General features: G+C 41.8%; 1 protein-coding gene and 1 long non-coding RNA gene across 2 annotated transcripts in view; both read right to left on the bottom strand.

Annotated features, from left to right (window-relative positions):
- The window catches only part of LOC119296033 (phosphatidylinositol 4-phosphate 5-kinase 4-like), a 4,451-nt gene extending 1,302 nt beyond the window's left edge, over positions 1-3,149 (bottom strand). The window contains exons 1-7 of the mRNA XM_037574452.1: positions 3,040-3,149; positions 1,686-1,850; positions 1,436-1,601; positions 1,221-1,337; positions 850-1,043; positions 654-757; positions 496-577 (exon numbers count right to left, since the gene is read on the bottom strand). Coding sequence (XP_037430349.1) covers positions 496-577; positions 654-757; positions 850-1,043; positions 1,221-1,337; positions 1,436-1,601; positions 1,686-1,850; positions 3,040-3,065 — 854 coding nt within the window. The 5' untranslated portion in view covers positions 3,066-3,149. The remainder of the gene's footprint in view (positions 1-495; positions 578-653; positions 758-849; positions 1,044-1,220; positions 1,338-1,435; positions 1,602-1,685; positions 1,851-3,039) is intronic.
- Positions 3,150-11,096: 7,947 nt separating this feature from the next.
- Positions 11,097-11,869, bottom strand: LOC119293595. The gene is made up of 3 exons (XR_005143132.1): positions 11,719-11,869; positions 11,254-11,339; positions 11,097-11,179 (listed from the first exon to the last, which is right to left on the bottom strand). It is a non-coding gene; the product is annotated as an uncharacterized LOC119293595 (long non-coding RNA).
- Between the last annotated feature and the right edge of the window lie 5,737 nt (positions 11,870-17,606).

Below are 17,606 nucleotides of genomic sequence, written 5' to 3'. Positions count from 1 at the left end.
GGGGGGGGTACACCAATGTTTGACTATGGCTTTTTTTAGGAAAATATATTAGTTGTTGATAAGCACCATATATCTCCAGCAGTATGTATATATGAAGGGAATGGACAAATGATGGGTTGCAACAAAATATGGCCTCCGTGCGACTTCTAAACCTCATGGGGATTGTGGGGACATACCAACCAGACAAATTGGGGATTTGTTATAGATTAAAATAACGCTCAAGTGAGCCAAAGGCTATGACCTACAGATGTTGCTGCATCCTGGATTGTCCTACAACCTGCTACCTCCTTCCTGCTTTTACTACCTTGCTTATCTTGCCTCTTCTCCCAACGCAGAGTTAGTTGAACAATAAACTCAGATCAACGTGAACACCATGGAGGCAAAACCATCTCAATATGATAAGTAGGATATGATTATGTTAGCACGTGCATGCATTACAAGTATTGTGAATAAGAGCAACAATGATGAGCTTTTAATTCAAGTGCCTTATTTCACCTGTTTGGATCAGTATCTCCTCTAGATAGGTGAGGTGATAGGTGGGGTGATGATCCTCTGCTGCTATCACTGTCAAAGGAACCTTCAAACAATGAAGTTTGTAAGGTATACGACAACAATGTCAAAAGTTGTTAAAATGTTTTATTTTTTAAACCAACCTTCAGTCATTATAACTCTTTTGTCTCTAAAATGTACGCCCACCAAAAGACTGTAATCCATAATGTTTTCCTGCTCGAGAAAATCGCAATCCTTGTCGACTTGTCTGCTTCAACAGATTTAACTTCTGGATTAGCTGAGGAGTAAAAATATAAAACGTGATGACTTCTCACTGGTAGTAGCCTCACTCTCACTCACCTCTGGAACTCTTGGTACCAGTGTTTTTGCAATCGAAATATAAAGTTAAGATCAAGGTCTTTTAAAATAGTGTACTCGTCTATTTCTGTCTGTGGCTTGTCAGTCGTACGTCCAAGGGATGAGCCTTTCAAATCAAATCTCCTATGAATAAAGTGATCAGAACAGAACAGATTTCCCATTATGACAAAACGAACCTGGGTAATAGTAACAGCAAACAGATGATCAGGCATACATTACAAGCTTATCAAGTACTCCCTCTGTAAACTAATATAAGAGCTTTTAGATCACTAAGGTAGTGATCTAAACGCTCTTATATTAGTTTACGGAGGGAGTAGATGTAGCATGAAACCAAATATCTTTTAAATCCTGACCTTCTTTTGGTTAGCTCCGGCTAACTTAACACAATGCAGACCAAAAAACTTGGTGACTAGAGTGTTTTCGAATGACCGGACATGATTGTAGTAAGCTCGAAGCATCTTCAGAAATATCTGCACAACAAAGAAGTGTTCCGTACATTCTGTATAAAACTGTTGGTTGTCTAGGAAGTTAGAAAACATTTAGACAGAGACAACAACCAAGCACAAACCTTTACTTCAGCTTTCTTCATCGTCTTTATCATGTACTGATCATTGCTCGTGAGATAAAAGAAGCTTCCACTCTTACCAGGGGATGATAACTCCCGGAGAGCCTGGTCGCCACAAAGGGATAACATATAATCTGCTGCATCAACCTTGAACAACTTGCGCAATGTCCTGCAATTCATTTCATGGCAAATTGCATGTGAATTGTAACTAAGCATAGATAAACGTTAATTAGAAACTGGAGTGATGACCAACCGGAATACTTGCGGGCAGTAATCTTTCCATCTAAAATCACAAGAACTGTGTGGAGGGGTGTATTTTGAGCCTTCTGGAGGGAACCTTGTCCATACTTTCTCCTTTGGGTCAAAAGCTGATGACTTCAGATCAAGCGTAATGGGTCCTTGCTTTCCTACTGCATGTCTGTTCCACGGACAAGATAATAAGCACATGAAAAAAATAAGTTAGAAAGACATGGCATTCCACTATATCGTCAATGAAAAACCACAAAGGGTTGTGCCTCGTTGTGATCCACTATCCTTAGTTGAAAATGAAATGTCGTATAACATGATTTTCCATGTGCGGGCTGGGAGAACGGTCGTTTGGCTCTTGGCCTCCATAGAGGCCTTTTTTTTTGAAAAATTCAAAATTCAAACTTTTTGGTTTCAAACAAATCTGAAAAAATTTGTGCAAGTAAACAAGGATGTTATGTGTATGTATGTAAAATTTCAGGATGAAATACGTTGAAATGTGACCTATACAAAAAAGATAAATTCATGGCCTGGGAGGATGGATAGTATCATCTGTTAAAAAGCCCCAGATTTTTCTTTTTTGCACAGCCCTCATTTCAACGTATTTTGCCCTGAAAATTTACACACATGTGTGTTATGCCTCCATGTATATCTGTATTTTTTTTCAGAATTTTTGAAACGTAGAAAATATGAAATTTGATGAATTTTCATTTTTTTTCAAAACCGAGCTCCATGGAGCTCGGCCTCCAAAGGCAATATCCGCTATCCAGCCCGAGATGAAGTACAGCTATCTGCTATCCTAGCTTTGTTGCCGGTCGGATGCCTAGTTGGCTACATGGTGCAACCACTCGCGCCATTTGAATGGAACGGCAGATCATTACGAATCTTCGGTCTAAGCCATCAAATTGCAATTAGCCTTCATTAATTCTCGTTTGACCAAGTACAAGGATAAGCATTGGCCGCACTTTCATGTTGGTGGGTGCTCTAGGTGTGGAGTTGTGTTTTTGCACGTTGTCTTTTCATTCTGGACAAAACGCCTGTCTAGTTTTGAAAGAAAAGAAACACGAATATACATTTGTTGGAACATTGTCTGAAATCTCATGCTTTCAAACATATGCAAACAATTTTGGAAATTGATTGTTCACGGCAGAAGGTGCTTTCTACATATGCAATCAATTTTTGGAAATTGATTGTTCACGGCAGAAGGAGGGGAAAATCAATCTATTTGCCATTCATCTTTCATATACCCGTGATTGTTCTCGAAAAAAGAAGACTTTCATAAACATCTGATTCTTAGACAACCGCACTTTTCTTTGTATCAAGAACCATGAAGATCAATGTACGAGGGCAGGTAGGGGTACCTGATGCCGAGCTGGAGGTTGAGCATAAGCTCATAGTTCTTGTGACCTTTGGCGATGGTCTCGCCCTGCCGCCGTGCCGCGCGCGACCTGCCGCCGGCGTGCGGCCCCGTCGCCGGCGACGGCGGCGGCAGGCCCCTGCCCTCGCCGGCGTCCTCCACCCTCACCGTTGTGGCGCGCCTCGTCCTCTTCCTCCCCGTCTCCCGCCGCCGACCTGGCACCGTCGCCTCCGCCGAGTACCCTCCGCCTCCTCCTCCACAATGCCGCACGTGGTGCCCCCATCCAGAGGAGCCCCCTACCCCCTGCAATCTCGGATCTTTTCAAAGTTCTCTCTCTCCTCCCACCCGGAAGTTTTGCTCGGCCTGGACGCCGAGCTCGCGCGCCCGTACGTTCGCTGCCCTACGAGCCGAGGTCTGCCTCCTGGTCTGTCTCCGCCACGTGCCGTATCACAAGCTTGCAGCGACCGTAGGCCGTAGAAGGATGTCGGAACTACGTACAGACACGTAATCGCCAAACAGTAGCTTCATACTACTCGCACCCGCTTAAGCGACAAGTTCCGTTTCTATATGCAAGTCCTTTTTAATTCTTAATAGTAAGCATGCACGTGCAATACACGTCTCAACTAATGCTATTTGTTTCAAGATTGATCACATGTGCATCCTTCATTGAACAATTCATTTCAAGATTGAAGCATGAAAGAAACAAAAAATAATCCAGATAAATTTAATAATATGTTTCCACCTAACCAATTAACCAATTTGAATACTCTTTTTTCTCAAGAAAGCAATCTAAATATTATTTTGTATGGCATGAACCAAATTTAGAAGGCACACTTTCTAGTTTTTCATTTATTCAGAAATAAACAAAAAAGACATACTGGCATGGGCACAGCAAGGACGTCCACACAAGAGATAGTGGCGCCAAAAAGAGCCATCTCTGAAGCTACTTTCTATTGAAAACCCCACACACTACCCTGAATCTATGGCATATTAGGAAGATCACGCTCGGTTCCAGCAGATACGAGATCTGATTGAAAGAAAAACTCCCAAGAGCGACCAAAATTTAGATAAAATTCCAAGAAGAAGACCGATTTTTTGTAGACCACGGGATTCAGTGGTGTTACTTGGGAGAAGGGGTGTCCAAGTGCAAGGTCTCCTGCTCCCGCAGAAATCTCTTGTCCTTCTCTGTTTAAGACAAATGACAGCCTCCCCTCTCAGAAGCAATTAGTTGTATTTTTGCGGGGCATCAAACAAACTGACCTGAAGGACATCCACTTTCAGATCGATGAGGATGGAACCGATGATAGAGGCAAAGGTGTCCCGTCTTTCGATGAGATGATGGATTTCGCTTTGGTGGAAGTCGACTTTGACGATCCGACTACGAACGTGGGAGGACGTCGCGCCTTAGCAATCGCTAAACCAACTCCGAGAGGTTATTGACCACGCCGGAGCACGATCAACCTGACCACGAGGGTCTGTTTCCTGCGAGCAAATGAAGAGCAAGCAAGAAACTGAGATTGCAATCTGGATATTGCGAATATAAGATGAAAGCTTTATTGATCAAGGTGGGGTTCTGTGACGCCTTTGTCTGGTCGTTGAACACAAACGAAGTACGCGAAGTTGCAGCTATGGAGAACTTTTAATCTAAACAAAACCCAAGGAAAAAGCTACTAGATGGATCTACTTATATAGGAGCAAGGGGTAGCGGCCAAGGAGGTGGGAGAACGTCCCAAGGCATCCTAAAACCAACCCTAGGTCGTACAAGGCTCATGGGCCCAAGAGGAGGTGATGCAACACCTTTGGACTTGTTGTTTGACTCGGATTCTGCTGCAGCGTCTGATTGTTTCGTCGATATCTCAATTCTCCGGACGAATTTGAAGGTGAATCCAATTGGGCTGGAAAGAGCACAAAATCTAGATTCCAACAAAAAAAGAATCACCCAATTCGGAGTCCGTATGAAAAAGTTGTTGGCGTTTTGAGTCAGGCATGTCTGTGCAGTCCGAATCTGAATTCAGAACGTGAGAGACTTGGACTCTATCTTCTCTTGGCCCAAAAGTGACGTGAGAGAACTTTTTGAACAACTCTTAAACATCTCTTTCTCCCTTATGTTCATATGTGAATTGTACAAATGTCCCATACACCTGCAATTAGACAAAACACAAAAGTGTGTGAAGTATTTTTGTTCTGGATAACATAAATAGATTATTGAATAGTTTGCACTAGAAATCACCTGACAAATATGCATGTATGCAATATTTTTGGTCGTATCCAAGGTAGTCATGTCCTCATCATCCTCCCCTTTTTGAAAACAAAGCCGTCCTCGGCGTTGCTTAATCTGAATGTGGCTAACAAAAGAGACAAGGTATACATGTTGTATATGTATATGTCATCCATTTTTACTTCCCTTGATTTTTTGCACATATGACACATGTATACATGAGTAACTTTCATAGATCATAAAATATAAAGCCAAAATATTATCATAAATAGAAGGCATGAAAATATTGCAACTCAGTTTGCACATATAAGTGAAGCTCTTATTCCTATCAAAAGATTGACAATATTCATCATTAAACCATCCCAACATTGGTGAATAAACCTTACTTGCATCAAATTTACATGCTACAACATGCTTAAATAAGCAAACATGCAGTAAGTCATTGGACACAGAATCATCACCAAGATTAGAGGTCATATCAAAATGATTAAACATTGGTTATTTTGCATCAATAGTTAATTCAATGGGTGCACTCAAAATTGTTGGTATTTCAGTTATTTGATCACATGATGCATTCATGATAGTAACATGATTCTCTAAAATAGGTGGCGTGCTCAAATCAACAGGTAACTCAACACACGATGTATTTAAGTTAATTAGGGATGCATCATTCTCATGTGAAGTTATATCATCAATACCTTTACTGTTACCTTGTCGCAAAGACGTAGCTGATGTCGGTATGGACAATGACAATGTACCATACACTTGAGATGATGTCGCACTCACAATCTGAGGTGTGGCTGCTCTAGTAGGTGCAACGGTGGAGGAATCAACCGATGGTAGTGAGCATGAATTGGAATAGTAGTTGTTATAGTTACCCAATGCATCCTCCTGTAACTGTCTCTCAAAGGTACAAGCACGAACATACATACCAGTAATGCAACGAGAAATATACCTAAATCTTGCCTGAATATCATGGTTCAAACCACCAAAAAATCTATTCATTGTATCATCCTCAGATTCTTCTATGTCACAATGATGCATATATGATTTGAACTCTTGGTAGTAAGCATGAACAGTGTTATTGCCTTGTTTAAATTGTTCAAATTTGCGAAGCAATTCACGACAATAGTAAGGAGGAAAAAATTGTTGTCTCATTACATGTTTCAAATCTTTCCAAGTTGTGGGTTGGTTATCAATGTTTTTCTTACAATGCACACTCCACCAAACAGAAACAAAACCAGTAAATGCTCTAGTGGCAACTCGTACTCGCTCAAGTTCAGAAAAGCCATGGTAACTAAAAACTTGTTCTACTTCAAGCTCCCAATCTAGATAAATAGCAGGATTAAATCTACCCTCAAATGATGGTAAAGAGATAACCTGACCATGTGCTTGTGTGTGTTGTCCCAACTCTCGTGATGGTGAAGATGTGTTCGTCGTCCAAGAACTTCTTTCTCCGGAACCTGTCATGATTAGTAGAAACAAGAAACAAAATTCGAGAATAATGTTCCTATGAACAACTAGGATGTGGTTGTAACGTGCTCACAGTAAAGCAAATATCAATATCTTACAAGTTCTTACCATGCGACAGGTGGTGACAGGCAACCAACGGTGTCAAATAACTCTGAAGATTGTGTAAAGCGATTGCCAGGGAAACATACGTATACACGGTGTAGAAATATGTGGAGCTGGGTTGGCTATATGGTAGCAAAAGATTAGCAATAATCAAATCAAAGATGCAATGTTGAATAAACGCTCAACGGTGGTACTGTGCTGGTCCTAGGCTAGACCAGACTAGAGACGCGAGCCTAGAACACTAATGAGGTCACGGCATAGCACAACTAGCATCAATGAAGGATAAGTAGCTCTGGACAGCAAGATATAAGTGAAGATCACAACGGCAGTAAAGATAATGAGGAATAACAACTGCCAAGCAGGATATATAACAACTCGCTCTCCAACTTTTCTCTTAAAAAGTTTGCTACTAACTCAAGCTTTCCAATGCAAAAAGAATCACTCAACTCCGAATTGATATAAGGAGTTAAAGAATTCTAAACTGGCCTGAAAAACTGGAACAAACTGTATGCGCGAACTTCGGAGGGCAAAAAGATCTATTTAGAAGCTGATTTTGAGACGCCAAATATTGAACTAGCTTTTGCAACTATTCAGATGCATCTAGTCGCTAGCTTTAATTTGAGTACTTGTGGAGCCAAAACGGAGTTCATATGAGGAAGTTATGCCTTTTTACTGAACAGTGCACAAAACAGATTCCAGTCCGAATTCAACTACGAGATTGAGTCTAGATAGATCCGAATTTTTTTTTCTCTTCTCTTTTTTTTCTCACACTTTTTTTCTTTTTCTTTCTCTTTTTTCTGATATTTTTTTACTTTTTTCTCTCTTTTTTTTTCCGTCTTTTTTTTGTCTCTCTCTCTTTCCAAAACAAACTAGATAAGATGCAGATTGGATCAAGCAAAGATGTGAACGATCTCAACTATGATTATGACAATGAACGGTGGGTAGCACATTGTGGAATTTGATGGATGGGTGGTGGACAGTGGAAGGGATAACGATGCAGCGGCGGCGTGACTAATGTGAACAGAACTCGAAACTCTAAACGAACTAGACACTAAGACCAGCAACTCGACACGACGATGCAACCGATAATTTAATAATGCGAACAATGAAAAGAAAATTGCATAGGCACGGACTGGCTTGGACAAAGGATGAATAAATCTAACTTTTTTGTGGTTTTTTCTTGAACAACAGGTAAGAAAATAAATCTAATCTAGGGAAAACTAGAAATTCTCACCGAGCAACCTGAAAACTGATACCACTTGATAGAGGCGGAGGTGTCCCGTCTTTCGATGAGATGATGGATTTCGCTTTGGTGGAAGTCGACTTTGACGATCCGACTACGAACGTGGGAGGACGTCGCGCCTTAGCAATCGCTAAACCAACTCCGAGAGGTTATTGACCACGCCGGAGCACGATCAACCTGACCACGAGGGTCTGTTTCCTGCGAGCAAACGAAGAGCAAGCAAGAAACTGAGATTGCAATCTGGATATTACGAATATAAGATGAAAGCTTTATTGATCAAGGTGGGGTTCTGTGACGCCTTTGTCTGGTCGTTGAACACAAACGAAGTACACGAAGTTGCAGCTATGGCGAACTTTTAATCTAAACAAAACCCAAGGAAAAAGCTACTAGATGGATCTACTTATATAGGAGCAAGGGGTGGCTGCCAAGGAGGTGGGAGAACGTCCCAAGGCATCCTAAAACCAACCCTAGGTCGTACAAGGCTCATGGGCCCAAGAGGAGGTGATGCAACACCTTTGGACTTGTTGTTTGACTCGGATTCTGCTGCAGCGTCTGATTGTTTCGTCGATATCTCAATGCCCCGGGCGAATTTGAAGGTGAATCCAATTGGGCTGGAAAGATCACAAAATCTAGATTCCAACAAAAAAAGAATCACCCAATTCGGAGTCCATATGAAAAAGTTGTTGGCGTTTTGAGTCAGGTATGTTTGTGCAGTCCGAATCTGAATCCAGAACGTGAGAGACTTGGACTCTATCTTCTCTTGGCCCAAAAGTGACGTGAGAGAACTTTTTGAACAACTCTTAAACATCTCTTCCTCCCTTATATTCATATGTGAATTGTACAAATGTCCCATACACCTGCAATTAGACAAAACACAAAAGTGTGTGAAGTATTTTTGTTCTGAATAACATAAATAGATTATTGAATAGTTTGCACTAGAAATCACTTAACAAATATGCATGTATGCAATATTTTTGGTCGTATCCAAGGTATTCATGTCCTCATCAACCGAGCCCAGGAACAACATACTAAGAAAATAATCATGGTCATGCAGCAACCTAAGACGGTGGCAGTATTATCGATTTCAAGTTGCACTTGTACATGTGACACATGATGTTTAAGGTGTGAACTCCCTGCACTTTAGCAAACTAAATGACACATTGACCAATGATCGATGTTGGACGTTGCACCGTTTTGGGCAACAATATCACCTCATTTAACAAACCGTGACTGTCATGGCATGAGATGGCATAAACATTACACATGTAGTGGAGCTAGCTTAACAAAATAAAGCCAATTCTTTGTCTCGTATTCTTTAAGCTACACCTTTTCATGAAAATATAGTACTATCTAACAAACCATGTTGAATTCAAATACAAGTTTGGGACTAGGTCAATCATATAAACCATTAACATAGTACATATATTTCTTCCAAGACAAGATAAATGATTAACTACTTGGCTCCTCTGTTGTACCCACTTCATATTACAAAAATAACACCAATAAACTATTTAACTTATGAGAGAAAATAAACAACACATGAAAACAATAAATCAACAGCCGATGATAAGGTCTCCTAAAAATCACAATACACTTTTAATTTTTCTTTTCTAAGGGGGGTTACAAAATCTGTAGAGATGCCGAGTCGCTTCTCCTCTTGTTTCTCTTCTGTACTTTCCTAGTGCAGCACCATGCAGGATGCAAACTGATTGGTAATGGTTGAATTGCAGTGGAGAGGGTCCGACAGTCTATTTCTCAAATCCAATGGGATAGAGTTTTATAGAAATACAACAATATGATTCCATGCCATGGCAGGAAGCAGTCAATGTCGCAAAAATTTCTTGTCGTTCTTTCCAGTTTTAGTGGCTGCGAAAAGCATAATATGACCATGACTAAAAGATCTTTCAATAGGAAAATGGAGTAATGAACCACACGGAGATATTAAGGAAAGGAACTATGCGATGATGATGTACCTCATGAGACATCACTGCAATATCTAAATGTTTGGTGGACATTCAGGTTATCTAAGACAATTTTCTCAGCAATGATATAAATGAATGGATTGGATACACTTGTTTCCTGAATCTACCTTGCCGACTAAATGAACCTACATTTCTGTAACCTTAAAGGAATATAGAGCAAAGCACAACCACTAACTTAACGGTTGCCCAAGAATAATGAGGGATAAACCGAAATAGAGAATTGGGAATCAACCTAACTGGGAGAAGGTAACAAAAGGGATAGGTGGAAGTAGTGGAGACAGTGCTAGTCAACACTTGATACATAAAATAGAACATGGTAGAACAACATCTGAATCATGAATGTAATCCAAAATTTATATTTTTATAAAGATATGCCCAACTCCTCAATAGTTGGTTAATCATTAGGATAAAATGCTAGAAGTCTTTATAAGATATTAAAAGCGGAATGAACCACATCTACCAGAAAAAAGGCTTTCATATCAACACCTTTGGAGAAAGCGCAACCTAATACTCCATGCATAAGTAATCAAACAATTATCATGCAAAAAGCTAAACAAACCCAACAAGGGGATAATATAGATCATCATGGGTGGCCGATGTAGAAATGTGTATCGCGATGAGCGAATGAGAGGTTCCTAGTGGTGCAGGACATCGCGAGAGGACCTGAAGACAGAGCATGTGAAAACAACGACCGACACTATCCTAACCCACCACCAGTAGTACTCCTTAACTCCAGCACCACCAAGCTCCTCCCTGATATTGGTAATGGAACCATGTATGTAAAGGGATATACGATAATTAAAAGAAGACAAACTCGATAATTCAAGGCTAAAAGGGGATAGTCTGAAGTCAATAGTTTGTACTTAATTTGTAATACCTTCTAAACTGCATAATCTGAATGGAAACATTAGCTTTTGTTTTGGCATACCACTTCGTAGCATCTTTCTTGGACCAGGACCCTTTTCCAAACAATCAGAAAAAAAAGATCAGAAATGGATATATACATTTTTATGAAAAAAAGGATAATTATCTGTGCTGCCTTACCAGGCTAGAATCTCATTTCTCACTATCTTAGTACTTCCTCATTCATCTCCATTCTCTAGGGATGCCTCATGCATCTTCAATCCTAAGACACATACTTTAGGGCTATCAAATCCAAGAAATTACAGAACTAAGAGATGAGCTATTGCAGAAACTAACCAGGCCGTTAGTCATTGCAAATTGTCAAGTGAAGAATCTCCGAACTAATATACGATAACCACGGGTCCACGACCTCCTAGAATTCCCTAAAGAAATGGACAGAATCAGGACGAACACTTGGACCGCTAGTACCTAAAATTTTTTTAGATAAAAAAGGAACGTCTATTATAAAAATACTTAACAAAATAAAATCACTGGGAGGAACCAGCACTGTCGGGGCCGCAAATCAATGGAAAAGTTGAAGATAGAAAGGCCACCTAGCAGCGAACTACAACTACTGGCGGTGCTATTGCCATAGTAGGGGGAAGTACATAGAAGGACGGGGTAGATCATATATATGTGTGTGAGTGTAGGCAGCAAGTAGTAGGCGATAAACTCCATGGTGGCGTTGCGTCAAAACAAAGAATGTGGAAAACAAAAAAGAATCCTGAACCAATAACTTGCATTGAGATTAAATAGTAATACTACGTAAGAACTCGTAGTCTTATCTGAGAGGTTGCGCTTGTTGCCGGCCATATAATGCGTCACCCGCATAGCTGCGTTGGCACGCACATCAGCAATGTGTGCAGAGCAACTACAAACTGAACCTTGGTAGCAAACCCAAAGTGATCTGCATATATAACTACAAGGAAGTCATCCCTTTGAATTATAAATATGGACCATCATGATATGCTGATATACATGAGTTTATTTGCTTCGCTCTAGCCCTTGTAGAAATCTGTTGACTACTTGTAATAAGAAATCTAATGGTTCCAATAAACTATTTTCTTTGTATCGTTTTTTACTATGCCTAGAAAATCCAACTTACGGTCATGGCCCGCATATCTTGGTCTGTAGGACATGGGTGTCCGTCCCTCCCGTTCAGGTGATTGGCCAACACCACGATTTGGAGCATAGATGTGTGAATGAATGATTCTCTGCACAAACATGACAAGAAAAAGAGTTATGCATTTGTCTGCAAAGGCAGTAAAATTAAGCAATGGTATCCAAATAGTATCACTATCCCTTCAATTAGTTTCGAGTTTCGACTCCTAAGAGATGAAAAGCCTGAAACATTAGCAAATTGTTGTGTCGAAGAGGAAGCTAATGTGACATTAATAGACTGAAATGAGTTAATTGCAGTATCAGATATACTCGACACTTTGACAGAGCACCTAAATTTCTCAAAGTCTAAGTAAGACTTCAAGGGAAGGAGGGAACAACATTAGTAACACTGTTAAAACATGAAATTATGCAAGCAGTAGCCTGCAAAAAACAATCCTTCAAATTTGAGTCACCCAACATGTATATAAAGAATATATTATTAGGAAATTCTATAACAAATGCATAATATGTGAGCACATGGTACTCTGATTCTGTGAGTTACATTTTGAAATTTCAATGCTAGAAGGACTTGTCTGTTTATGCTACAAATGCATGCTGAGGGTCAGCTCTAGATAATGATATATGGGCCCATCCAACTGGTTTTGGAAGGTCCACAGTTTAAATTTCATGGAATCATGAGAAAATTATGGTTCAGACTCAAAGTGTAGGCCAAACAACAAGAGCAGACTGAATGGTAAAAGTCATGGTGCAAGAAAATAGCAGCACAAATCAAGTTTCAGATTAGTTAGTTCAGCAGAGTTGTACGCCATTTCTGCCAAGGCAAACTAAGCCAAAATGCCCACGGGAAATATTTCTGAAAGCTACAACCACAGAGAAGTGCTCTTAGTCTCGCCATTTGAGTGCAGTTTAGAAGTCAGAATTCAGATGTACATGCCTCCTCTTACTTGAAAACCGCTGCTATGCTGTTGCAGTTAGCAACAACTTCTTCTAAGTGGCCTGACACCCTCACCATCGAGCACAACACATAACTTAAATTCAGAGACATGTGTGCTCTTGCTGGGCATCTTGCATCAGACAATCAACATGTAAAATTCACGAGCTTCTGAACACTCTTGAAGGGAGTTACCTTGAGATTGTGGAACCCGTCGCCCGCCCCAATGGAGATCTTGCTCGGCGTGTAGCTGTGGGGACCCCGACTCATAAGTCGAGATCACCGAATGCACGTGTACAGTGATCCCAGAGATCAATGCTCACTGAACACACAGAAGCTGAATAACAAGAGTCTTACATCCATACATACTGTTTTACACAAGTAGGACCATTATGGTCAAGTCTTGAGTGTATCATCGCAGCGGAAATCTTCAATAACAACTTGGACCCATGCCATCTGCCTTAACCCTACAGGCATTCTGACTGGCAAGCGTCCTAACTCGCATGTTCGTCACCAAGGTACTCTTCATTATATCATGTTCTTTCATGCCTGGCCAATAAATAACCAGTGGCAAGCCAATGATTACTTTGAATGTACTCGCAAGCAACCCATATTTTGGTTCAAGATACAACAATGCATGATATAGGTAATTTTTTGCAGAAAGCTAGTTCTGAGTGCAATGACATGTTCAACAACTTGTAAGACATGCATCAGGAGAATTCAAGTAACCATGAAGACATGTTACATATATCAACATAAATAGAGTGGGCATCAGCCCAACTCAATCATGTCAAGTCCCTTGACTTGACCCAAGTAGTTCTCCCCAAAACACACACATTTTTGTAAACATGTGGACGTAGCCCAAGAGCGGTTACCCAACTGTCCTTGACCGTGGACACGGCTATTCGAATAGTTTTACACTCTGCAGAGGTTGCACACTTTACCCACAAGATCCGGGGAACTTCCGTGTCATCCATGACCCGCGATACCTCAAGTACCCGGGGTAAGCACCCGATCACTATCTTTCCCTAGACGACACTAACAAGGGGTCCACTCATTGTTCCGTATCCTCACGATGTACATCATACGAGACTCACTCGAGATCGTAACATCCGAGAGGGGACACAACGGTGTATCTGGTGCCCTGTGAAAACAGTCATGGCCGACCTACCTGGCACGACCCCGTCCTGAGAGAGAGCACCAACTCTCCCCCGTCACTAGTAATGCAGGCTCCAAGCTAGTATCGGCCTAGGTAACCAATAATGCCCTTTCCCATATAAGGGTAGAGTGGTTGTGCATGTAAGGTTGGAATAATGGTCGCAACTTAAACCAATCCGTTTTGGAAACAACACACACACTTGCCTCGGTACACCACTTCGTCATCAAGTGGTTACCCAACTCATCATCTCCCCCGGGCATAAGTGGCACCCGATGGGGTTTTTGAAAAGTCTTTTGAAAATACTTTGTCTCCATCACCATGCATATTCCCGTCCCTTTTTGTGTAGCACTACTTTAGAATCCTATCTACTCCCACCGGCATAACCCTCATAGGAAGGTAGGGTCATGCACAATGCAAGTATCAATGAGGAAGTAACAGAGGCAACCAACCAACGTGGTTTACCATCTCTTCACGATTCCGATGCAACAATAATAAAGTGCTATATGACATGCATAAAAAGGGTTTCATAAACATGGTCAAAGGGCTGCTTGCCTGGTTCCTCAGAGTCTTCAAGTCTTCTGGTCCTTCTTCAAATACTCTGTCTACTTTGTCAACTAACGTCGGAAACAATCACAATAAGCAACACGAGAAGGCAGAAAATAAAAGTGCTCTAAAAATATGAAGTTGACTTTTCTAGGACTTCTCTGGTTATATGAAAAATAACCAGAGTGGTTTCATTGGGATTGGATAAGTGAATATTTTTGAACATTTCAATATGATGGAATAAATGGATTCAATGGATCTGCAAGTTGTCTACAGAATGCCTTTTTATAAAAATGAGTAAAAGTACCCATTAAATCAGGCATGATTATATAAACATTTAGAATTTGGTTTCACTGGATTTGGAGTTGAAATGAATATAATATGGATTTTAGAAGTGGACTTATGTGGATAAATGACCTTTTTAAAGGGTCCAGTGAAAACTAAGAACAACAAAAATGTCCACTGTGGCCCATTAAATAGAACATGATTTATGGAGTCAGTAGAAATTTGATTCATCGAATTTGGACACTATTTGAATAGTTTATGGATTTTTGAAGTTCACTGGAAAAGAAAAAGGGGAATATTCGGGTTATACCTAAACTGTGCACAGGGCGCAGTTTAGCACCGCAGCACACTGGGCCAGCCCAGCGGCTCGGCCACGCGGGCGACGGGGCGACGTCGAAGGCGCCCAGGCGCAACCCGCCTCCACTTGCCAGCGTGGCCCGGTGGCTGGGCCACTGACGAGCGGGGCCCGCTTGTAGGGCCTTCGTCTTCCTCTTCCTCCCGCGCGTTCGCCTGGCCGAGGGAGCAGAGAGCCCCGACGACGACTACCGGCGCTATGGGTCACCTCCGGCGACGCTCTGGCTATGGATGAGATCAGGAGGCCGCTCCGCATCCACCTGGGTGCTTTTCGCACGCCGACGAGGGTTGTAGTGGCGACGGCTTGGACGGCCGCGGAGGAGGCCGTCGGCCATCTTCGGCCACGAGCGCGTGGCGTTCCCGGGGATGAACGACGGTGATGGAGGGCCTCGAGGTGGTGGTATGAGGGTACTGGAGTGGCTGTGGAGAGAGGAGAGGCTCGGGATAGCCCGGATTTAAGCGGAGCCTGACGGCGGCGCTCCGGCCATTGCGGTGAATGGAAGACACGGGGAGATGTGTGGGTTGGTCCAGGGGGTCGCTGGGAGGGAGAGAGGGCCAAATGAGTAGAGAGGGGGGCTCGCGGGTGGCCTTTTATGGCGGGGCGATGGTGCACCGTGGACGAGTGCGCCGGCGAGGTTGTTGCCGTTGCCAGGGGTCACGGGGCTCGTGTGTGTGTGTCCGGGGCATTTGTAGAGATGGTCTACGGCCAGGAGAAGGGAGAGAAGGAGCGGGGAAGTGCCAGGGCGTCGCGCGTGTGAGCTCGTCCATTGGAGCTCTCGGGCGGTTGGGGCGCATGTGGAGGAGGCAGCAGGAGGGAGAAAGAGAAGGAGGACATCACGATGGAGTGTTGCGGACGTCGAGGCACCTCGACTGGCGTAAGGGGGAGGCTCGAGGTGGTCGGATGGCTTGGGCAGAGAGCAGCTACAGTACGTGGGAGCACTGTAGCGCGCTCTGGAGCATGCCTTTGGCATGCCATGGCATAAAAAGGGGGAAAGTGAGCGCGGCCACTTGTGTCTAGTGCTAGGGGGTAGTAAAGAAAGGGGAAGAAGCATTGAATGCTCTGGAGAGCCTCTAGGAGAGGAGAGGGGTTGAGGGAGAGAGAGAAAAGGGTTGTCCAGAGAGGTAAATGGGTGTTTTACCCATCCAATAATTGAGCTGTGGATTTTCCATTGTTACTGGAGGTGCAAGGGGACTAGGAGGGGTTTTGGTAAAAAGTGGAGCTCATGGAGATTAGTGGAAGAGCCCCAAACAGGGTTTTTAGTTAACATGCAGAAGGTGTTTGATATGGTTTTGGGCAATAAGATGAACTTCTCTTGTCATGAGGCTTGACAGGGTCAAATGGCATGATATAATAATAGGTTCCACCAAGGTTGAGTCCATTTGGGCAAAGTTTCCAATGCAACTTTTGTAAACCCTAGAAATTAGCAGAAATGGACTTTCCAAGATTTAGTCATGCAAATATGTTCTCCTTGATGCACCACTTGGTGTAGTGTCATCATTTGAGGTTAAGAACATGTCCACAAAAGTTGAGATCAAAAGGAGAAGGTTTCCAATGTAGAGTTGTTCAAATTTGGTTCTGGACAGGAAGGGTTTTGGGGCACTTTGATCAATATAACATTTTCTCCAACTTGTGCCATTTGGTCTAGATGAATGATTAGACCATTTGAGCATGTTCACAAGGTTTGAGAACATTTGGACATGTTTGACAATGTAAAGTTGCTCAAACTTCAAAATGGACAGAAATGGTTTTGAGGGGATTTCATGGGGTTATACTATTCTCCATGACATGATACTTGTCAATATCATCAAACATGTCATATGTGACAATATTTCCTTTGTAAATATTTCAAAAGCTTGAAATACCTAGAAAGGGTTTTTGAGGGATTTGACCAATATTTTGAACATGACCATGTGTTGAAACTCTTATATATGGGAAATATATGCCCAATGAGTTTCCCTGATTTTTGTAAAATATTAAAAAAAAATTAATTTTTCCCTATTAAAGACCATTTATGGCCTTAAGAAAAAACTTTTAAATAAAATAGGAAAATAACTTTTAAAATTATACTTTTGTGGTTTCTGGGTATCCTATATCTAATAGGAGTCAAATATATTTTTGGAAAGATTTTTACTGCCCTTAATTAAGTACTTGCAGTGCAAACCTCAATTCAGGGGTTTTGAAATAAAAACTAATTTTTGAAAATACTATTTGGCCAAATTATTTTTGCAAGAAATTATTTTTATGTCCTATACACA

Source organism: Triticum dicoccoides, chromosome 4B, assembly GCF_002162155.2.
Source record: "Triticum dicoccoides isolate Atlit2015 ecotype Zavitan chromosome 4B, WEW_v2.0, whole genome shotgun sequence".
Lineage (NCBI taxonomy): Eukaryota > Viridiplantae > Streptophyta > Magnoliopsida > Poales > Poaceae > Triticum > Triticum dicoccoides.
This window is presented reverse-complemented; position numbering and strand designations above follow the sequence as displayed.